This window comes from Ascaphus truei, chromosome 2 (assembly GCF_040206685.1).
Source record: "Ascaphus truei isolate aAscTru1 chromosome 2, aAscTru1.hap1, whole genome shotgun sequence".
Classification (NCBI taxonomy): domain Eukaryota; kingdom Metazoa; phylum Chordata; class Amphibia; order Anura; family Ascaphidae; genus Ascaphus; species Ascaphus truei.
The window spans coordinates 449,523,309-449,545,264 of record NC_134484.1 but is presented as its reverse complement, the minus strand read 5'-3'; the positions used below and the strand labels follow the sequence as shown (position 1 = coordinate 449,545,264).

General features: G+C 46.6%; 1 protein-coding gene across 2 annotated transcripts in view; it reads right to left on the bottom strand.

Annotated features, from left to right (window-relative positions):
• The window catches only part of TTC21A (tetratricopeptide repeat domain 21A), a 127,506-nt gene that overhangs the window by 75,888 nt on the left and 29,662 nt on the right, over nucleotides 1–21,956 (bottom strand). For both annotated transcript variants that reach the window (XM_075587919.1, XM_075587918.1), the window contains exons 9-12: nucleotides 4,690–4,788; nucleotides 2,619–2,811; nucleotides 1,275–1,372; nucleotides 69–269 (exon numbers count right to left, since the gene is read on the bottom strand). In XM_075587919.1, the coding sequence (XP_075444034.1) occupies nucleotides 69–269; nucleotides 1,275–1,372; nucleotides 2,619–2,811; nucleotides 4,690–4,788 (591 nt within the window). The remainder of the gene's footprint in view (nucleotides 1–68; nucleotides 270–1,274; nucleotides 1,373–2,618; nucleotides 2,812–4,689; nucleotides 4,789–21,956) is intronic.

The window sequence follows — 21,956 nt, the reverse complement described above, 5'->3', positions numbered from 1 at the left end:
AACACGTCTAAAGCAAATTCTATGCAAAACAGGATATGGCTGCAGGACAGAAACGCACGTTTTTTTACCTGCTTTGGATAAAATACTAGATACTCTTTCACAATGTTAATAAGGAAGCTGGGATTCAGCTTCTCAAAGTATTCCACACTGAGAGGAAGGCCGCGCATTGCTAAGAAGTGGATTTCCACGGCTTCCTTTAGCAGGCCTGTAACAACCTGTTGTTCCTTCTCTTTCTTTGAAGCAAGAATTGCCTCAATATAGCACAAGTCCTGGAAAGCAACCACACAAAAAGAAAATGCTCAGAATGGGGATTAAACAAGTACAATTTCAGTGTCATGTTTTTTATTCATATATACTTAGACAATTAATGCACCAAATGATATTTCCACAAACGAGAGAGTCAGAGGAGTACTATTGCCTGTACAAATGTAGCAAAGCTTAGTGTCCTCTGTGCTGCTGACACGTGACTGCGGCACCAAAGCATTAGCACTGCGGGGGGTCCCATTCAGGAGCATGGACCCCCTTAGCTCCACTGCAGCAGACACGGTCCCCGGCACTAAGGACTTTTGCTTGTTCATCTGGGCCGCACAGGCCAGTAAGTCTGGCTACATCTGTATCTTACCACTGGGAGTCCCTGATTCAGCAAATAAATATTTACTTTAACTCTGTCACTTTTATTAGTGGAGATCTAAAATTATTAGTGCAGTGGGGAGATGTGTGTGTCCGTTAGCAATAAAGCATTGAATGTAATAATAAATTTAAAAAAACTTGGAGATGTGCGCAGCCTGATGAAGCAGGGAGAGGTGAGAGCTGCAGATGCCGGGTAAGTCCTCGCGCGGTGGCCATTTCGCAATCCCGGTTATAACGCGGTCATATTATGTGGACCCCGAGCATCACGTTATAACGGGGTTCAGTTATCTTTAACTTTTCATGAAATGTCTTTAAATATAATGTATAACCATTTTCATTTAATCTAACCACATATTGTCATCATAAGTTATAACTCTGTGCCCAGAACATGCTTGAAAACAAGAGGTAACTCTCAATGTATTATTTCCTGGTAAAACATTTTTATAAATAAACAGTATTATGACAGTCATGGCAACGTGTCATCATGTGATGGCTTGCCATGATGACACAACACTACAGGAGTGGGGCCCGCTAAAGGTAAGGCTCTCACACACACATTTTCTCCCCCAAAAATTGCTGTTTTCGGCTATAGCCTACTCAGCCTTATGGGAGATCCGCCACTGTATGCAGCTCTTATATTTAACCTTTGATCTCCCTACGGACTGCTGAACTTCACGTAGAAAATCAAGATGCTGTTCTGCCTCTTCTAGTTGGTCTTGCAGTATCTGGCACCATATAATACCTGAAATGCAGATAGATACACAGTAATGCAAAAACCCTGTATACAAAGAAATACAGAGATGTATAAAGTTGTTCTTGCAAGAAAGAATAGAGAAATTATTAATCTCTTGGGCAGAGGCACACGATTCTCCATTCTCCATTCTCCATTTTTCTTTTTAAATAATTTCTTTATAGTATTTTCGACTGGGGAATCCCCTGGACCTAGCCTACAAAGCAGGGGTTCTCAACTCCAGTCCTCAAGACCTCCCAACAGGTCATGTTTTCAGGATATCCCTGCTTAAGCACAGGTGGCTCAATCAGTGGCTCTACTGATTGAGACACTTGTGCTGAAGTAGGGATATCCTGAAACCCTGACCTGTTGCAGGGTCTTTAGGACTGGAGTTGAGAACCCCTGACTTATAGTTTTAGGAGCCAGTGTCTCCTCTTTATCCTGAGCAATTTAAAATGGCCACCAGCTTCCCATTGGATGCCATTTTTTGAAACGTCAGGAAGTGCACTACCTCCTAAAACAGGGGGGTCTCTGGGACTGAAAAAAGTATGGTTCAGCTTCAGGGGATCCCCCCAGTCCCAATACTGTACACAAATAATTTCAATTATGGATAGGATTGCTGCTTTGAAGAACATTGGTGGTATTTTGTAGTTACTGAGAGGCCTATTTTCTCTAAGGAGAAGACATTTCTGGGGCATTACAATGTATAAATATACACAATCATACACTGCAGCATGCGTATTGTTGATAAGTAACATGTCTTTCCTTTGAATATGACATTCTACATTCATACTTTCAAAACTATATTTAACACAGTGCAAACACAGTAGCAGATTCTGAAATGACAACAATCTTTCTTTTGCAAAGTATATAATCAGATCATATTCCATAGTGCAATATAAACACTGATGTCTTTGACCGCCACATGATCTCTTGCAATAGACTAGTTTGTCACCATAACAATTTCTGCTTCAGCAATCTGCTTACATGCCGACAACTGAACCAGCAAATCAAAACACTAAATAGACTTTCACACACTGTGGAAATTACTCAGGTCAAATCTAATGCCTGAATAGATGTAACTGGCAGGCAGCAAGATGATGCAAGTCAAAGATTATAACTATGGAGTGCTTCACTATTTCCATAACCTAGTAAGTTCTAGTGTAATATTAAGCAGTAATATTAAGCAGAGACGTGCTAACTTTTTCTTAGTACAGTTGCTCTTCCCTGCAGCAAAACAGTTAATCTGTGCATTCACCAGTTAATGCTGCTGTGCAACTTCCATCCAACTTCACTGCAGCGGAATACCACACAGCTGCTTCCTTGACATTTCCTTGAAGAATCATCTGATTGCCTAACTCGGTGGCAAATTCTGCATGCACTGGAGCCATTCTGAACGCACGCTCACAGAACGCAAAGATCTGATATAGGATAAGTTGATTTCTTCCACACTGAAAAGAAAATCCATTCTGCTAAATACATGACAAGAAAGCTAAAAGCAGCAATTCCACATTTTTTTTTTTTTCTTTTACAGAATCGTCTCGCGGAGCTAAAAACTCTATGATTCCTTAGCTCCAGCAGCGCACCAGTTACTGAGATAGTTATCTTTTTCTGTGCCATTAAAAGGAGCAGTTAGGGACATCCAATAGGAAGTCGCAATGTTATCAGAACACGAGGCTTCATATTATGAGAGTGAGGCTTGGATAATGGCTATATAGATTTCCCAATAGGGACCAGAAACACTGGCACATTGTACATATCTCAGGAATAGGGGATTCCCAAAAGGTAAAAAGCAGTGCAGTTCTGCTTCTGGAAAATCAGATTATGTAAAAATAATAATAATAATAATAATAATCATCATCATCGAGTAGGGGGGATTGCTGGTTTAAATTGTATATTTTCTTGTTCAATATGCCTGTAACATTAAATCAAAAAAGGGTACAAGTTGAGCAAATAGCATGATTATGTGCAGGGCTGTCATTACAGGAGGAGTGCCACGTGGCTCAGAGAGCCAAACCTGGAAGTTGAGCCCGACAGGAAGTAATTGCTGGGCCCCTCCTCTGTCAGGAGAAAAATGCAAGAGGCTGGTGGGCCCTTTCCACCCCCCCCCCCCCCTTCGCCCACTCCTCCCTCTTCAGGCTCTCGCCGTTCCCTCAACCTAGCACTGAACAAGCTTTTAACTCCCCCCCCCAGCCCCCCTGTGCTAAACAAGCTGTCAGCACCCGCCCTCTCGTCCCTCTTCATAATTTGTGTCCTGCGTCCCATGCAAGCTTGTGGACCTGCTCATGTGTGGGAGAGAAGTCACTCATTTTCAAAGCTAACATATGAGGTCCACCCAAAACATTCTCTTTATATAATTTGTAATCCTAGATGAGAATAAGAGAAAACTAAAGTAAGATGAGTGATTAATTAAATCCTGTCCCCATGGATCTTAGGCGACGGCCCCAGTGTTTACTGCTGCACGCGCGCCTGGCGACCTGGCAGCGCGCGCACAGATAAAAGCCACAATCTGCGGTCTGTAGGGGATGCGCGGGGGGCGCAGCCATGACAGGACATATCTGCCCTTCCATTGGCTGCCTGCCCACCACGGGATCATGTCACAGCACGGAAAGACAAAATTATTTTCTTCCCGGCCAGCGGACGTGCCATCATGATGTGTGAGCACTCGCACACACATGTACTGTGCCTGCCCGATAGAGGGCAGTACCTGGTGTGTGTCGTGCACGGCTGTCGCGCGTCACGCCGTGGCCACTGGGGACCTAGCATTACAGTCATTAGAAGGAAAGAGAAGCAGCCATTGTTTCACACTGTAGAATAGTCTAGGCTGCCAGGTAAGCCCCAGCTGAACAAACATATTGATTGCAGCACCAGGCTGCACTTGTATAAACAGAAGATTATTAACATTCAGCCCCATACAGAGAATCTTCATCAGGGCAACAACAACAAAAACTTTTTTTGCTGGATAAAGCCCCCCTCTGCATGGAACCAGAACATTGTCCATTCAACTTTATAAGAGTGCTTTCTGGATGCTTCTATATTGTGCTTACTTCAAGTATTGATGCCATCATTAAAAAACAATATTTGACTCGCATGTAAGATAAGTACATTTGTGTGTGCTACCTAATTTGTTGCGTATTTTATAGGAATGCGGTGTTACAGGCGTTCCCTGTGGTGGAAACAAACGGAGGTGAGCATCATTGATTAATATTTTATATGCATTATACACGCATCACTTTTGAAATTCATTCTAGAATGAATATATTAAAATCCGAGTCAATCAGTCTGTGAATGTCCTAATGCATAGCTGAGTTTGGAAAAATATATCCTACCACTCTGCTGATAGCGAGGATTTTCTGAAGGTGCAGCTCAGGATTTCGGGGTTCCACTGTATCCAAAGCACTCATAAAGTCTCTAACATGATTTGTTGCCTGCAAAAAAATAAGTGGGATACAAGAGCTAACACAAATTCCAATTACCAGGAAAATACATTTGTGGCGTCAATCAATCAATCAATCAATATTGATTATATAATTGGATGTAGTATTGGGCACCCCTGTCTTTTGTTGTGTGTGTGTGTGTGTATGTGTGTATGTATATATATATATATAAAAAGGAAAAAAGAGGAGAGAGCGCACGCCCATAGCGTATAAAAGTATTTAATGAGGGGGAGGGGGGAGAGAGGGAGGTAAAAAACGCACTTACAAAAATGCAATAAAATCAAGCATATGTGATATATAATAATCACCACCATCCGGTTTTTCTCTAGACTCTTGGGGCAGTCCCAGGCTCCGTTGGTAAGGGAGCAACGTCACAGAAGATTCCCAGGGCTGGTAACACCATAGACTGCAGACTTTTGGGGCCGTCCCAGGCTCCGTTGGCAATGGAGCAGAGTCCCAGCAAATTCACAAGGCAGGTGTGCTGTATAATAGTCCAAGAAAGAGGTCCCGTAATAGTGGTGCCTATAGCACTCGCGCCTGGATCAATACGCTCCAGCGCTTCGTGTAGACTCCAATGTCTGTGCGTCTGACGTCACGACGCTCCCTGACGCGTTTCGTCAGTCACGGCTAACTTTCTCTTTTTATATATACTATTGTTCATGTTTTTGTGGGCCTGTTTTTGTGGGCCTGATACTAATATAGGTCCACAATATCATATATGTGTATATATTGCTTATATAATTAAGATATTCATCCATATTTACATCATATTGTTATAGCATATATATATATATTCATTGTATATGTTCTTTAGAGGCGCAGCTTTTTTCTTTGTTGTTTGTATATATATATATATATACACACACATATACATACACACACACAACAAAAGACAGGGGTGCCGAATGCTACATCCAATTGACAAAACATATAAAGTAATAAGTATAAAGTTTCAATACTTCAATAATAATAATATTTACTTGGTTATATGGGAATGTGTGTTAATATATATATATTCAGGTAATATCCCATATCTGAATCCTGTCTGCTTCAACTCTTTGCTGTGTGTATTTCAGTATATGCAACTGAAACAATCTTAGGTAATATCCCATATCTGAATCCTGTCTGCTTCAACTCTTTGCTGTGTGTATTTCAGTATATGCAACTGAAACAATCTTAGGTAATATCCCATATCTGAATCCTGTCTGCTTCAACTCTTTGCTGTGTGTATTTCAGTATATGCAACTGAAACAATCTTAGGTAATATCCCATATCTGAATCCTGTCTGCTTCAACTCTTTGCTGTGTGTATTTCAGTATATGCAACTGAAACAATCTTAGGTAATATCCCATATCTGAATCCTGTCTGCTTCAACTCTTTGCTGTGTGTATTTCAGTATATGCAACTGAAACAATCTTAGGTAATATCCCATATCTGAATCCTGTCTGCTTCAACTGTTAATTAAATTAAGCATTGACACCTAGGCAGGGAACACCCTGTGTAGGAAACAATCTGTTTGAATGTGCCTCAGATGTGCTAATTAAGCAGACAGAACCACTGTCAGGTGACTTTTTAGGCCTATATAAACCCAGTCAGAACAGCTAGTCTGCCTGCAGCCCATATCCAAGTGGCCCATTATAAGTGGCAAGACGACTGAACAACTGAAGTTTAAAAGGAAGTGGCCCATTATAAGTGGCAAGACGACTGAACAACTGAAGTTTAAAAGGAAGTGGCCCATTATAAGTGGCAAGACGACTGAACAACTGAAGTTTAAAAGGAAGTGGCCCATTATAAGTGGCAAGACGACTGAACAACTGAAGTTTAAAAGGAAGTGGCCCATTATAAGTGGCAAGACGACTGAACAACTGAAGTTTAAAAGGAAGTGGCCCATTATAAGTGGCAAGACGACTGAACAACTGAAGTTTAAAAGGAAGTGGCCCATTATAAGTGGCAAGACGACTGAACAACTGAAGTTTAAAAGGAAGTGGCCCATTATAAGTGGCAAGACGACTGAACAACTGAAGTTTAAAAGGAAGTGGCCCATTATAAGTGGCAAGACGACTGAACAACTGAAGTTTAAAAGGAAGTTCAAAAGAAGTGAGGAAGAAGTGGACACCCCATCTGGCCCTGATTCCTGCATGTGAACTATGCTGGAAAGGAGGAAATCATCTATACCAGACTGCATCATTACTGCTGTGATGCTGCCTTTACCATTTATATTTGCTCTGACTTCACTTCTTCTCAAATTATGCACTTCTTTTTACCAGCCTCAGTATGTCTCTAACTGTATTCATATATCTCCATCTCTCCTTCCTTCACCACTTCTCAGTTCACATGAACTCCTTTCTTACCTGCGTCCTCTGACACCACACAGCTATATCCCTGCACTAAAACACACCCCTACAAATCATCCTCACACATCCTCTTCCTATCCATGCTTCTCCTCCTTGCTTCTGGGGATATCTCAACCAATCCTGGTCTCTGCCTTATTCCTACATGTGCTCGTCCTCGCCTCCCACATGCAATCTCTACTCCTTCTGGTGTTAACCCCTCCAACCTCATACCCATCCCCTGCCACCCTCCCTCCTCTCTCCCTTTCTCCTGTGCCCTTTGGAATGCTCGCTCCCTTTCTAACAAGTTCCTCTCTGTGCATGACTTCTTTCTCTCTCACTCCCTGCTTCTCTTTGCTATAACTGAGACCTGGCTCACTCAGTCTGACTCTGCTCTGGAAGCTGCCCTCTCCTACGGTGGCCTTTCCTTCTCCCACACTCCGCGCCCTGATGGCAGGGGTGGAGGCGTGGGGCTCCTGCTCTCCTCTCTCTGCCGTTACCGAACCCTTCCTATTCCCCCCTCTCTTGCTTTTCCCTCCTTTGAGGCTCACACTGTCCAGATCTTCTCTCCTTTCCCGGTCCATGTGGCGGTCATCTATCGCCCACCTACCTCTACTCATCCCCCTTCTGCCTTTCTCTCTCACTTTGAATCCTGGCTCTCTTTCTTTCTCTCCTCAGACTCCCCTGTTCTTCTCCTTGGGGACTTCAATTGCCACATTGATGACCCCTCTCTCCCTTGGGCTTCCCGCTTTCTTTCTCTAACCTCTTCTTTTGGCCTTCAACAGTGGACTGCAGCCAGCACCCACAAGGATGGCCACTACTTAGACCTGGTTTTCACTAAAAACTTTTCTCTCTCTGATTTCTCCATTTCCCCTTTTCCTCTCTCTGACCATCACCTCATCTCATTCTCTCTATCTCGCTTCTCCCCTTCTCCACCTCCATCTACCCCCCGGTTCTGCAGAAACCTGCGCTCTATTCACTTACCTGACTTTGAGTCCACTTTAAGCTCCACCCTCTCCTCTCTCAGCTCTGCTACAGACCCTGACAACCTGGTCAGCAACTACAACTCTGCCTTGTCCTCGTCTCTTGATCTACATGCCCCGCTTTCTCTCTGCCTCACTCGCCCTTCTAACCCTAGACCCTGGCTAAATTCCCACACGTGCATGCTGTGTTCCTCCACTCGTTCCTCTGAATGCCTCTGGAGGAAGTCTCACACTCTCGCAGACTTCCTTCACTACAAATTTATGCTATCCTTTTTCAACTCTGCTCTCTCGCAAGCTAAACAAGCCTATTTTTCTGCACTAATCAACATGCACAAGTCTAACCCACGCCGACTGTTCTCTGTCTTTGATACTCTACTCAAACCACCCTCAGCTGCCTCTCCTTCCTCCATCTCCGCTCAGGACTTTGCTGACTATTTTAAGGAAAAGGTGGAATCCATACGGCAGAACATCCCCTCTGTTTCTTCCTCCCATCCTACACCTCGTCCTAACTCTCCTCCTGCCTTCCTTGACGCTTTTTCCACTGTCTCAGAGGAGGATGTGTCGCTGTTGATCGCCTCCTCTCCCTCTACCACTTGCCCTCTTGACCCCATTCCCTCCCATCTCCTAAAACCTCTAGCTCCTACTATAATCCCTACGCTCACACACATTTTTAACTCCTCCCTCTGCTCTGGAACCTTTCCATCCTCCTTCAAACATGCAACAGTCATACCATTACTCAAGAACAACAAGCTTGACCCTACCTGTCTTTCTAACTATCGACCTGTCTCCCTCCTGCCTTTTGCCTCTAAACTCCTTGAACGTCTTGTATTCTCTCGCTTGCTCCATTTTCTCAACACCTATTCTCTCCTAGACCCTCTACAATCTGGCTTCCGCTCTGCTCACTCCACCGAAACAGCCCTCACTAAAATAACTGACGACCTCCATGCTGCCAAAGACAGAGGTCATTACACTCTGCTCATATTACTCGACCTCTCTGCAGCATTTGACACAGTGGACCACCCTCTTCTCCTCCACATTCTCCATACTCTAGGTATTCGGAACAAAGCTCTATCCTGGATCTCATCCTACCTCTCCCATCGTACTTTCAGTGTCTCTTCTGCTAACACCTCCTCCTCCTCTATTGATCTCTCTGTGGGGGTACCCCAGGGCTCTGTCCTGGGACCTCTTCTCTTTTCTCTGTACACACTCTCTCTAGGTGACCTAATAACATCTTTTGGGTTTAAATATCACCTCTATGCCGACGACACACAAATATACTTTTCAACACCTGTCCTTACACCTGCTGTACAAACCAAAGTTTCTGAATGTCTCTCTGCTATATCATCCTGGATGGCCCTCCGCCGCCTTAAACTCAACATGGCTAAAACAGAGCTCCTCATACTTCCTCCCAAACCTGGCCCTACTACCTCCTTCCACATTACTGTTGGAACTACGATCATCCACCCAGTAGCCCAAGCACGCTGCCTAGGGGTCACACTCGACTCCTCTCTCACATTCGCCCCTCACATTCAAAAAATTTCTAAAACTTGTCGCTTTTTCCTCCGCAATATAACAAAGATACGCCCTTTCCTCTGTTGCTCGACTGCTAAAACTCTGACTCAGGCCCTCATTCTCTCCCGTCTTGATTACTGTAACCTCCTGCTGTCCGGCCTTCCTGCCTCTCACCTGTCTCCCCTACAATCTATCCTAAACGCTGCTGCCAGAATCACTCTACTCTTTCCTAGATCTTTCTCAGCATCTCCCCTCATGAAAACCCTCTCCTGGCTTCCGATCAAATCCCGCATCTCACATTCCATTCTTCTCCTCACTTTTAAAGCTTTACACTCTTCTGCCCCTCCTTACATCTCATCCCTAATTTCTCGTTATGCACCATCCAGACTCTTGCGTTCTTCTCAAGGATGTCTTCTTTCTACCCCCTTTGTATCTAAAGCCCTCTCCCGCCTTAAACCTTTCTCACTTTCTGCCCCACACCTCTGGAATGCCCTTCCCCTCAGTACCCGACTAGCACCCTCTCTATCCACCTTTAAGACCCACCTTAAGACACACTTGCTTAAAGAAGCATATGAATAGCACTGTGGATATTCTGAACACGATACATAAAGCTTGGCCCCCTGCAGACGCACTTACCAGAACTCCCTCCTACTGTCTCTGTACGTTCTACCTACCAATTAGACTGTAAGCTCCTCGGGGCAGGGACTCCTCTTCCGAAATGTTACTTTTATGTCTAAAGCACTTATTCCCATGATCTGTTATTTATATTATCTGCTATTTATTTGATTACCCCATGTATTACTACTGTGAAGCGCTATGTACATTAATGGCGCTATATAAATAAAGACATACAATACAATATAATACAGTGCTTCCACTGCAGCAAGGGATTCTGGGAAATGACATGCAAATGAGAACACCGTGTCACCTTTTAAATATTATAATAAATATAACATATTTCATCTCCCTGTGACTCCACCTATCTATACCTCTTTCTCTCCAACTCTTACTTTTTCTCTCTGCTCAATACTTCTTTCCATGTGTCCATTCTCATATCTTTCTCTTTTGTTATTTCCCTTTAAAAGTCACTCTTGCTTTGCAGGCCAAGGCCAGGTCCCCGCTGGCTACTGCAGCGCCCGCTGTTGGGGATGCTGCAGGGACAATAGCCGCTGCACAATGGGACCGGGCCCGCTGCGAGGGGGGGGGGGGGGCGCTGCGCTCTGCCAACAGTGACTCCTGCTCGCAAGAGAATTGTGATCATGAGTCGTGACGGAGCGCTAAGCCACGCCCCCCGGCGGTTCAGCCAATGAGGGCGAACCTGCTGGGTGATGTCACGGCTGCGCCCCGTCACGCCCCCCCCTGTCTTTTGGTCTGCAGCTCCCTGCAGACCGGGGAATCGGCTGCACGCGCCGCCAACTTCGCGGGCGCGCGTGCAGCAGAGGCACTGGGACCAAAGCCTTAGTAGTAACAGAAAGCAGTGCTACAACAAGTGAATGAAAATTAAATGCAATCCTACAACCTCAGGGAGGGGCGGCTTAGCGATTAAAGACACTGACTTTGTAAACAATGACACCGAGTATGAATCAGGGGAACCTGCTTCAATTCCTGGGGTCAGCTCCTTGTGATCTTGGGCAAATCACTTTATCTCCCTGTGCCTCAGGCACCAAAAACATAGATTGTAAACTCATCAGTGCAGGCACGGTGTCTGTAACATTTCTATGTGCTGCGTACCGTGTGCTATACAGTTATTATGAAGCACTTAGTTCAATTGGGAGGAAAGTGCTATATGAAATAAAGTTATTATTATTATTACATAACAGCACACATATAGTAACTGGCAGCTTGTGGTGTGCCACTAAAATTATCTCTACTATACAAGTAATTTATATATATATTTATATATATATATATATATATATATATATATATATATATATATATATATATATATATATATATATATATACATATATACATATATATATATATATATATATATATATATATATATATATATATATATATATATATATATATATATATATATATATGCTGAGTTAAGTTATGGTGAGTAAAAAAAGTGACAAAAACCCTCCACAGCAAAGCAAATATGCAAATATAGCTGTATGCTCATCTGCATGTCTTAGGCAGGTCTGCAACTCCGCCTTTCCCCATTATCACCCAGCATACAGCACTTCCACTGCAGCAAGGGATTCTGGGAAATGACATGCAAATGAGCACACAGTGTCACTTTTTGCCTCAACAACCATTTTTAACATGGTTCCCTATAGGCTTAAGCTTGCTGCATGGTCACAGCTTTGAGCACAACCAGGGTTAAGGTGCATACCCAGAAAACCACCCACGGACAGCTGTTTCGACCTTGATGGGTCTCATCAGTGTGGGGTTGATTTTACTGGGAATGCAAGAGAGGCTTATGGGATAGGCCAAACCATAATACTGAGTTAAGTTATGGTGAGTAAAAAAAGTGACAAAAACCCTCCACAGGAAAGCAAATATGCAAATATAGCTGTATGCTCATCTGCATGTCTTAGGCAGGTCTGCAACCCCGCCTTTCCCCATTATCACCCAGCATACAGCACTTCCACTGCAGCAAGGGATTCTGGGAAATGACATGCAAATGAGCACACAGTGTCACTTTTTGCCTCAATAACCATTTTTAACATGGTTCCACTGTGTGCTCATTTGCATGTCATTTCCCAGAATCCCTTGCTGCAGTGGAAGTGCTGTATGCTGGGTGATAATGGGGAAAGGCGGGGTTGCAGACCTGCCTAAGACATGCAGATGAGCATTGTAGAGGGAGAGAGGGGGTGGCCCGGTATTAAAGGGGTTGCACCCCATTTGGCCACCCCTGACCGCACCAGGGAGACAAGGGGTTAACTGGGCTGAGGTCCAGAAATGTGATGTAACCCTTGTTATGACATGTAAATGTATTTCCCCTGTTCCATTGTAATGTCTGGTTACTCAGTGTTTGCATCACACACACACTAGAATCCATCCGGGAGCACAAGGGTTAATAATTCTTTAATGATTATAGCTCTTTGTGTAGTTTTCCCGCCTTTTCAGGCACCATTTTGCAGGTCCCCATTGGCCGCCATTAGGGCTCAATGCATTTCAATAGGAATTTGTGCTGTTTTCGTCCTGTTTCCTGTAGTGACCAGCAGGTGGCGTCCGAGAGGGAGAGCGGCGGTTTCCCATTGAAAGTCAATGGGCTCATTGACTTCAATGGAGATGCCTCGAGGTAACCTAGTTGGCTGCCGTCCAGACCGCAAACCGCAAAGCGGATACAATGTCTTTCAAAAGAGCTAAAATCACTGGGTCAAGTTCAACGTCAATTAGCGGGGAAATAAACTGTTCTAGGGCACCTAGGGATAAAATTATTTTTGCCCCTAGTTCCTAAGCGTCCCCCCACTCGACCACCACCGGGTCCCCGAATCCTGGACCCCCCATAAGGGTCGAACCAGATAGAGCGGGTCGCGCCATAGGCTTTGCCGGCGGCGGCAGAAACGGCTCAGAAAAATGACTAAGTGAGAAATGCTGAATTTTAGGAATCCATATCTCCGGTTCCGGAGGGTTCAGCGGATCAGGGTTTGGGGTATCTGTAGCCACTGCTCCGGCATCGCTGCAGAACCATCCTTGACCCGCTTGGACCAACCCGACGGAGTATGGACCCCCTTGAAGTTCGGGACTTTTCCCATAGACTTCAATGGCAGAAAACCCCCATTGACTTCAATGGCGGCGATTTACCATTGAAAGTCTATGGCGGAGCTGCCCGTTGTTTTCAATGGGGATTTAGTGAAAAGCTGAGATTTCTTTTTCAATGGAGATTTTTGTATTAAAATGATTTAATGTGCATTTGTGTAACTCCGGTTTCTTAGGTCGTAGCAAGTCGCTTTTTTGACCATATGGTGTCCCAGTTCTGGCAATGCGAACTGGGAAGTTTGGACCTGCTAAACCTAACGGAACCGGATATTTTAATACGTTTATGTTTTATGCTTAATAGTGTATCCTAAGGTAGGGATAAGTTCAAAAGGAAATTCTTTTGGGCCATAAGGTAGCAGATGGCCCTGGGGACGCCGCTATGTCTAGGATTTAAGTGCTGTTCAAAGAGTTTTATCACCCTCACTGTTTATCCGAAGCCCAAACCAGGGCAGGTCTTAAGTGTTCCAGTTAACACCTTTCAACAAAGGTTTTCCTGCCAGAACTCCAAATAGTAGACTTTCTGGCATTCCTGACGTAAATGTGGGGCTTCAGAAATGAGACCCCCAGAGTTCTACTGCCCATGTGCCAACTAGCAGGGGGGCATGGGTCAGAATGCTTTCCCACGTTAGTGAGTGGCTGGAGGTAATTGTAAACCAATCCCCTGTGCTTAAGGTTAAGAATAGAAGGAGAATGGTTTATAAACGGCTGTCCACCCATATATCCTTTGTCTTCGTTTGCTGATATGGTTACCTGATATCACCTGAATGATTTCCTCACTGCTGAAAGAAATGCTACATCATACTTCTCATTCCCCAACCCTTAAGTAAGTGTACTTCTTGTTTGTTACTGTATTATCTGTTGTGTTCACCTTTATTCTAAGGAATAAATACAATTTATTATATCTTAAGCCTCGTTCAGTTCAAACCCAATTATTTTTGTGTAATATTAATAAGCCTGTGGAAGCTATCGTCACAGGCGTATTAATATAACTGGTGGCAGCTGGCGGGACTGAACTGGACCTGGATTACAGTATTCTGCGGGGTACTGTGATCCAGTGGGAACTTGATGGTAATTGCAGGTTCCTGGGACTAAAGATATTGAACACACAGTAGTGCAACAAGTAACGCAAGTTGTCACACCACCTCACTGCTGCGACCCAGAACTCAGAGCCATGAGTGAAGCGGAGAACCTCTATTACCTGAGAACTAGAAATCAGCTAAGAGACAAGTGCCGTGCCTATGGAATGGAATATGTGGACCAGGAGGTCGAGGACATGGTTGTTGCAGTCACCGCATATGAAGCTGAGCATCCAGAGGTCCTGGAAGTAGCTCAGCTTGCCCTTTTACAGCCGCCCGGAGATCAGGGACTGAACCCAGTGCCGGGCTGGCAGGATCCCGGGGAGGGACCAAGTGCACCTCCCAGGACAAGTGCAGCAGGAGGGGCACGGGTAGCTGCGGCTACCAGTCCCTTTACCCCTGAAATGCTGGCACTGATAACAGCGTGGGGAGACCGAGGGACACCGGAGGAGCGGCTACAGTTTATCTCTATGGCAGTGAACAGACCCGCTTATTGCCCCCCGGTCCGACCCCCCAAAGATGGACTTCAACTGGACAAGCACAGCCTCACCAAGTATGTGGAGGGCACTGATCAGATTGACATGTTTCTAAGGAACTTTGAAACGCAGTGCCGGCGGTACGGGGTGCTTCCCCAGCATAGGGTTGCACGCCTGGACCCGCTACTCTCCGGCTTGGCTAAGCAGACCTTGATGGCGCTTCCAGATGAGTTTGCTGATGACTATGACCACCTGAAAGAACTTCTGCTGTTTCAGCACGGTTTTACCCCTGAAGCTTACCAGGGTAAGTTCCGGCTGGAGGAGAGGCACCCTCAGGAGACCTATGTCACTTATGTGACCCGCATGGCTTTGTACGGGTTACACTGGGTGGAGGGCTCTGAGGCCAAGACTTACCAACGCCTGCTGGACCTCATCTTTCAGGAGCAGCTCATGCAGCAGTGCCCGCCGGCGGTGAGGGCTTTTGTGTATGATAAAAAGCCCAAGACCTACACCGAGGCGGCGAGGATGGCAGATGACTATGTGGTCAGCCGGTCCCAGATGACCGCCAAGGTACCAGCCAAAGCGGTAACCCCACCGGCGCCGGCCAAGAAAGCTGTGAGTACCCCCCAGTGGACCCAAAAGCCGCCTGCGGGCAGCGGGTCACAGAAGGCGGGAGAGCTCCGGCATGAGCGCCGGTGCTACAATTGCAACAGCACTGGTCACCTTAGACCAGATTGCCCGGAACCCCTGCGTTCCAATGGACCCTACCGAGGGCAACGCACCCCAGCTGCAAAGCCGGTAGCCCGCGTGCGGGTGGCTTCCACCAAAGAACCAGGACCGGTCATGGAAACAACTCCCAGCGAGACGTCCCATGTCACCCCTACCCCGGTTTCTTCAGTGCCTACAGCCAGGAGCGGAGAACATCACAGCGCAGACCTGCAGCAGACAGACGGCAGGAGCAAGCATCTCACCCCGGTCACAGTCGGTGACCGGCAAGCAGTTGGCTTACTTGATTCAGGAGCTGCAGTGACCCTGGTCCGACCTGATATGGTCCGGCCAGAGGAATTGATCCCAGGCCCTGGGATGCAGATCACTGTGGCTGACGGAGAGCCACGTTTCCTGCAGGTGGCCCGCATTTTTTTGGATTGGGGGGTGGGCAAGGGTGTGCGGGAGGTGGGGGTTTTACCAGGTTTGGATGCTGAAATTCTTTTGGGCAATGACCTGGGACCGATGACCTGCACCTACGACCGTGTGCCCCAGCCCGCTGCAGTGGCGGCGGTTACCCGGAGCCAGACCGCGGCAATGCCGGCGGTGGCCACCCCAGTCCCCCAGCCTTTGGGACCAACGTTAGCGGAGGGCACAGAGGAGCCCAGGGAGGTAAGCCAGGATCAGTTGCAACCACAGGCTGACTTACTGTTCCCCCTTACCGTGTCCCTTTCCCCTGACAATGACATGACTGGGGGGGGGCCAGATTTAGGAGCCCAGTTTAGGGAGGCAGTGAAGGCAGACCCTACCCTGGCCGGCGTGAGACTTCGGGCGTCCGAATCTCAGGCAGGGGAGGGCACTGAGCGCTGCCTATGGCATAAGGGACTCCTATACAGAGAAGAAGGGAACCCGGGAATAGAGAAGGGATTGACCGGTAAGCGACAGCTAGTAGTACCCCAGGGGTACCGACAGCAATTGTTACGGGTAGCTCACTCTATTCCGTTAGCGGGACATCAGGGGGTCACCAGAACGCGAGCCCGGTTATTGCAGCGTTACTTCTGGCCGGGGGCATCCAGGGATGCGGCTGATTTCTGCCGCTCCTGTGATACCTGCCAGCGAGTAGGTAAGGCGGGCGACCGTGTGAAGGCACCCCTGAGACCCCTACCGATAATAGGGGAACCCTTCCAGAAGGTAGCGATGGACCTGATAGGACCCCTCATGATTCCTAGCAGGTCAGGGAAGCGCTACATCCTCACGGTGGTGGATTTTGCCACCCGGTACCCTGAGGCGGTAGCGCTGGGCACCATAAGTGCCAAGACAGTGGCAGCAGCTTTGCTGAACATTTTTGCTAGGGTAGGTTTCCCTAGTAAGATCCTAACTGATCAGGGGTCGCAGTTCATGAGTGAACTGTTACATTGTCTCTGGGATGCCTGCGGTGTACAGCACCAGCGCACTACCCCTTACCATCCCCAAACAAACGGATTATGTGAGAGGTTTAATGGTACCCTGAAGCAGATGCTTTGGACCTTTATAGAGGCGGAGGGGAAAGACTGGGAGATTCACCTGCAGCACTTGCTGTTTGCCTACCGAGAGGTACCGCAAGAATCTACAGGCTTCTCCCCCTTCGAGCTACTATATGGCCGCAGGGTACGTGGACCTCTGGACCTCTTCCGTGAGGGATGGGAGGGGGAGACTACCGCTACTGATGCTTCAGTGATCCAGTATGTGGTAGATCTCAGAGACCGGTTAGAGATGCTTATGGGGGTGGCCCAGGACCACCTCAGGGCTGCTCAGACCAAGCAGAAGCAATGGTATGACCAGCAGGCCCGTAGCAGAGAGTTCATCCCAGGACAGCAGGTGCTTGTTCTCAAACCCACTCGGGAGAACAAGTTAATGGCTGCCTGGTCGGGACCGTATTCGGTCATCCGAAAGGTGAATGAGTGCAACTATGTTGTACAGGTAGCGCCTGAGAGGCACAAGACATATCACATTAATATGTTAAAGGAATACCGAGCACCGAGTATGGGAGCAGTAATGGCCATTTGTAGCCCACTGCTGGAGGATCCGGCGAGCAATGCTCTGCCTGATCTCCTAGGGGAGGCAAAGCAAGGAAACACTGTTGAGCAGGTAGAGATCGGGGCACAGTTGAGTGCTAGGCAGAAGGGAGAAGCCAGGGACATGCTAGCTCAGTATAGCGCCCTCTTCACTGACATGCCAGGGACCACACATCTCACCAAACACCCAGTACACACAGGGGACCTGCAGCCTCTGCATAAGCACGCTTATAGAGTGTCAGCAGAGGTCAAGACAAGTATGGAGAGAGAGATTGAGGAGATGCTGACCCTAGGGGTAATTACTCCGTCCCAGAGCCCTTGGGCAAGTCCAGTAGTCCTAGTGCCTAAGAAGGACAAAACCACCCGGTTTTGTGTGGACTACCGGTTGCTCAACGCTGGGACGGTGTCAGATGCTTACCCCATGCCCCGCATGGATGAGTTACTAGATGAACTCGCGGGGGCAAAGTATCTGACCACCATGGATCTGAGCAAAGGCTACTGGCAGATTCCCCTGACCCTGGAGGCTAGGGAGAAGTCAGCATTCATCACTCCAAGTGGCCTCTATGAGTTTTTGGTGATGCCATTTGGGATGAAGAATGCCCCGGCTACCTTCCAACGCCTGGTCAAAAGGTTACTGGAAGGGATGCAGAGCTATGCCAGGGCTTACTTAGATGACATTGCTGTCTTTAGTAATTCCTGGGAATCCCACATAGGACATGTAGCTGCGGTGCTGGATAGAATCAGGGAGGCTGGGCTTACCTTAAAACCCACTAAGTGTATGGTAGGGATGGCAGAAGTCCTGTACTTAGGGCACAGGGTGGGTGGAGGGCATCTCAAGCCAGAGCCAGCCAAGGTAGAAGCCATAGTTCAGTGGCCTGTTCCAAAAACCAAGAAACAGGTCATGGCCTTTTTGGGCACCGCAGGGTACTACAGGAAATTTGTCCCACAGTACAGCGCCGTGGCCAAACCCCTGACTGATCTGACTAAGAAGCAACTGCCTGTGCTTGTTACCTGGTCTCCTGCCTGTGAAACTGCTTTCCAGGCACTGAAAGCTGCGCTTGCTGAGGCCCCCATCCTGGCTGCCCCAGATTATACCAAGCATTTTCTTATTCAGACTGATGCCTCTGACTTTGGTGTGGGGGCTGTGTTGAGCCAGGTGGGGGACGACGGCAAAGAGCACCCTGTGGTGTATCTCAGTCGCAAACTGCTCCCCAGGGAGGTGGCATATGCCACCATTGAAAAGGAGTGCTTGGCCATTGTGTGGGCACTCAAAAAGCTCCAGCCCTATGTCTATGGGAGGGCTTTCACGGTCATTACCAACCACAATCCCCTGAGCTGGCTACAGAGGGTATCAGGGGAAAATGCCAAACTGCTGAGATGGAGCTTGGCTTTGCAAGAATTTGAATTCACCATTCAGCACAAAAAGGGCAGTGAAAACAGCAATGCTGATGGGCTTTCACGCCAGGACTATCCCTCTGAGACTGAATTCATTAATGGTGCCAGCAGTGCCCCACTCCCCGTCAGGGCCAGTGGGCCACAGGACACGCATTAAGAAGGGGAGGTGTAGAGGGAGAGAGGGGGTGGCCCGGTATTAAAGGGGTTGCACCCCATTTGGCCACCCCTGACCGCACCAGGGAGACAAGGGGTTAACTGGGCTGAGGTCCAGAAATGTGATGTAACCCTTGTTATGACATGTAAATGTATTTCCCCTGTTCCATTGTAATGTCTGGTTACTCAGTGTTTGCATCACACACACACTAGAATCCATCCGGGAGCACAAGGGTTAATAATTCTTTAATGATTATAGCTCTTTGTGTAGTTTTCCCGCCTTTTCAGGCACCATTTTGCAGGTCCCCATTGGCCGCCATTAGGGCTCAATGCATTTCAATAGGAATTTGTGCTGTTTTCGTCCTGTTTCCTGTAGTGACCAGCAGGTGGCGTCCGAGAGGGAGAGCGGCGGTTTCCCATTGAAAGTCAATGGGCTCATTGACTTCAATGGAGATGCCTCGAGGTAACCTAGTTGGCTGCCGTCCAGACCGCAAACCGCAAAGCGGATACAATGTCTTTCAAAAGAGCTAAAATCACTGGGTCAAGTTCAACGTCAATTAGCGGGGAAATAAACTGTTCTAGGGCACCTAGGGATAAAATTATTTTTGCCCCTAGTTCCTAAGCGTCCCCCCACTCGACCACCACCGGGTCCCCGAATCCTGGACCCCCCATAAGGGTCGAACCAGATAGAGCGGGTCGCGCCATAGGCTTTGCCGGCGGCGGCAGAAACGGCTCAGAAAAATGACTAAGTGAGAAATGCTGAATTTTAGGAATCCATATCTCCGGTTCCGGAGGGTTCAGCGGATCAGGGTTTGGGGTATCTGTAGCCACTGCTCCGGCATCGCTGCAGAACCATCCTTGACCCGCTTGGACCAACCCGACGGAGTATGGACCCCCTTGAAGTTCGGGACTTTTCCCATAGACTTCAATGGCAGAAAACCCCCATTGACTTCAATGGCGGCGATTTACCATTGAAAGTCTATGGCGGAGCTGCCCGTTGTTTTCAATGGGGATTTAGTGAAAAGCTGAGATTTCTTTCTCAATGGAGATTTTTGTATTAAAATGATTTAATGTGCATTTGTGTAACTCCGGTTTCTTAGGTCGTAGCAAGTCGCTTTTTTGACCATATGGTGTCCCAGTTCTGGCAATGCGAACTGGGAAGTTTGGACCTGCTAAACCTAACGGAACCGGATATTTTAATACGTTTATGTTTTATGCTTAATAGTGTATCCTAAGGTAGGGATAAGTTCAAAAGGAAATTCTTTTGGGCCATAAGGTAGCAGATGGCCCTGGGGACGCCGCTATGTCTAGGATTTAAGTGCTGTTCAAAGAGTTTTATCACCCTCACTGTTTATCCGAAGCCCAAACCAGGGCAGGTCTTAAGTGTTCCAGTTAACACCTTTCAACAAAGGTTTTCCTGCCAGAACTCCAAATAGTAGACTTTCTGGCATTCCTGACGTAAATGTGGGGCTTCAGAAATGAGACCCCCAGAGTTCTACTGCCCATGTGCCAACTAGCAGGGGGGCATGGGTCAGAATGCTTTCCCACGTTAGTGAGTGGCTGGAGGTAATTGTAAACCAATCCCCTGTGCTTAAGGTTAAGAATAGAAGGAGAATGGTTTATAAACGGCTGTCCACCCATATATCCTTTGTCTTCGTTTGCTGATATGGTTACCTGATATCACCTGAATGATTTCCTCACTGCTGAAAGAAATGCTACATCATACTTCTCATTCCCCAACCCTTAAGTAAGTGTACTTCTTGTTTGTTACTGTATTATCTGTTGTGTTCACCTTTATTCTAAGGAATAAATACAATTTATTATATCTTAAGCCTCGTTCAGTTCAAACCCAATTATTTTTGTGTAATATTAATAAGCCTGTGGAAGCTATCGTCACAAGCATACAGCTATATTTGCATATATATATATATATATATGTATATATATATATATTTTTTTTTTTTTTGTGACAGCCCCAGGGCTGTGATATCAATATAAATGAGCAGATCACTAAGTGTATTTGTGTTAAGGGGTCCCTGAGGGAAGCATTCGGAGGGGAGGTTGGGCCATTGCTCCACTCCGCAGTTTCAGGATAGCTGAAACGAATAGGTGAGGAATCTAGGCCAGAGTTTGTGGGTATGTGCTGAGCTCCGGTTTCTCTCACCTGGTCTGATAGTTAGAGAGGCAGGTACAGTATTTAAAGCTGCCTTGTGCTATCTTACTAGAGCTTTTTTTTTTCTTCTTCTCCTCCTCCTCCCCCCCTCCGCTTAAGAGCCTGGAGCCTGGGCTGACGGCTGAATACTGCAAGGTAAAGTTGTTGTTTTTTTGTGCCATACCATGTTTATTTAGATGAGAAGTAGGCAAGCCACCCAACTGCAGATAGGGTATAACCTGCATAGTTAGAGCTCAGATGAGCTTGCTAGGATTTTATGTCTGCTTTGTATGTTTATTATATGCTGCAATTATGTGTTTGTGAACCCGAATGATAATTATGAAAATTCCATAGTTTTTCCATGATCATCTAATTTAATCAAAACCAGTCTTTTCTTAAATATTCAATACGGTTTATATTAACAAATTCCATGTATTTTGAAATAAAATGATGTATGAATTAGACCAACAATGTGTAATGTGTAATTAAGATTCAGGGTATGTGCAAAAGTAAGGTAGACCCTTGTTTTATCGGAAAAAAAAAACATTGCTGCCCATCAGATTAAGATCTAATAACATTTTAGGTTTAAAATATGTGAAAATC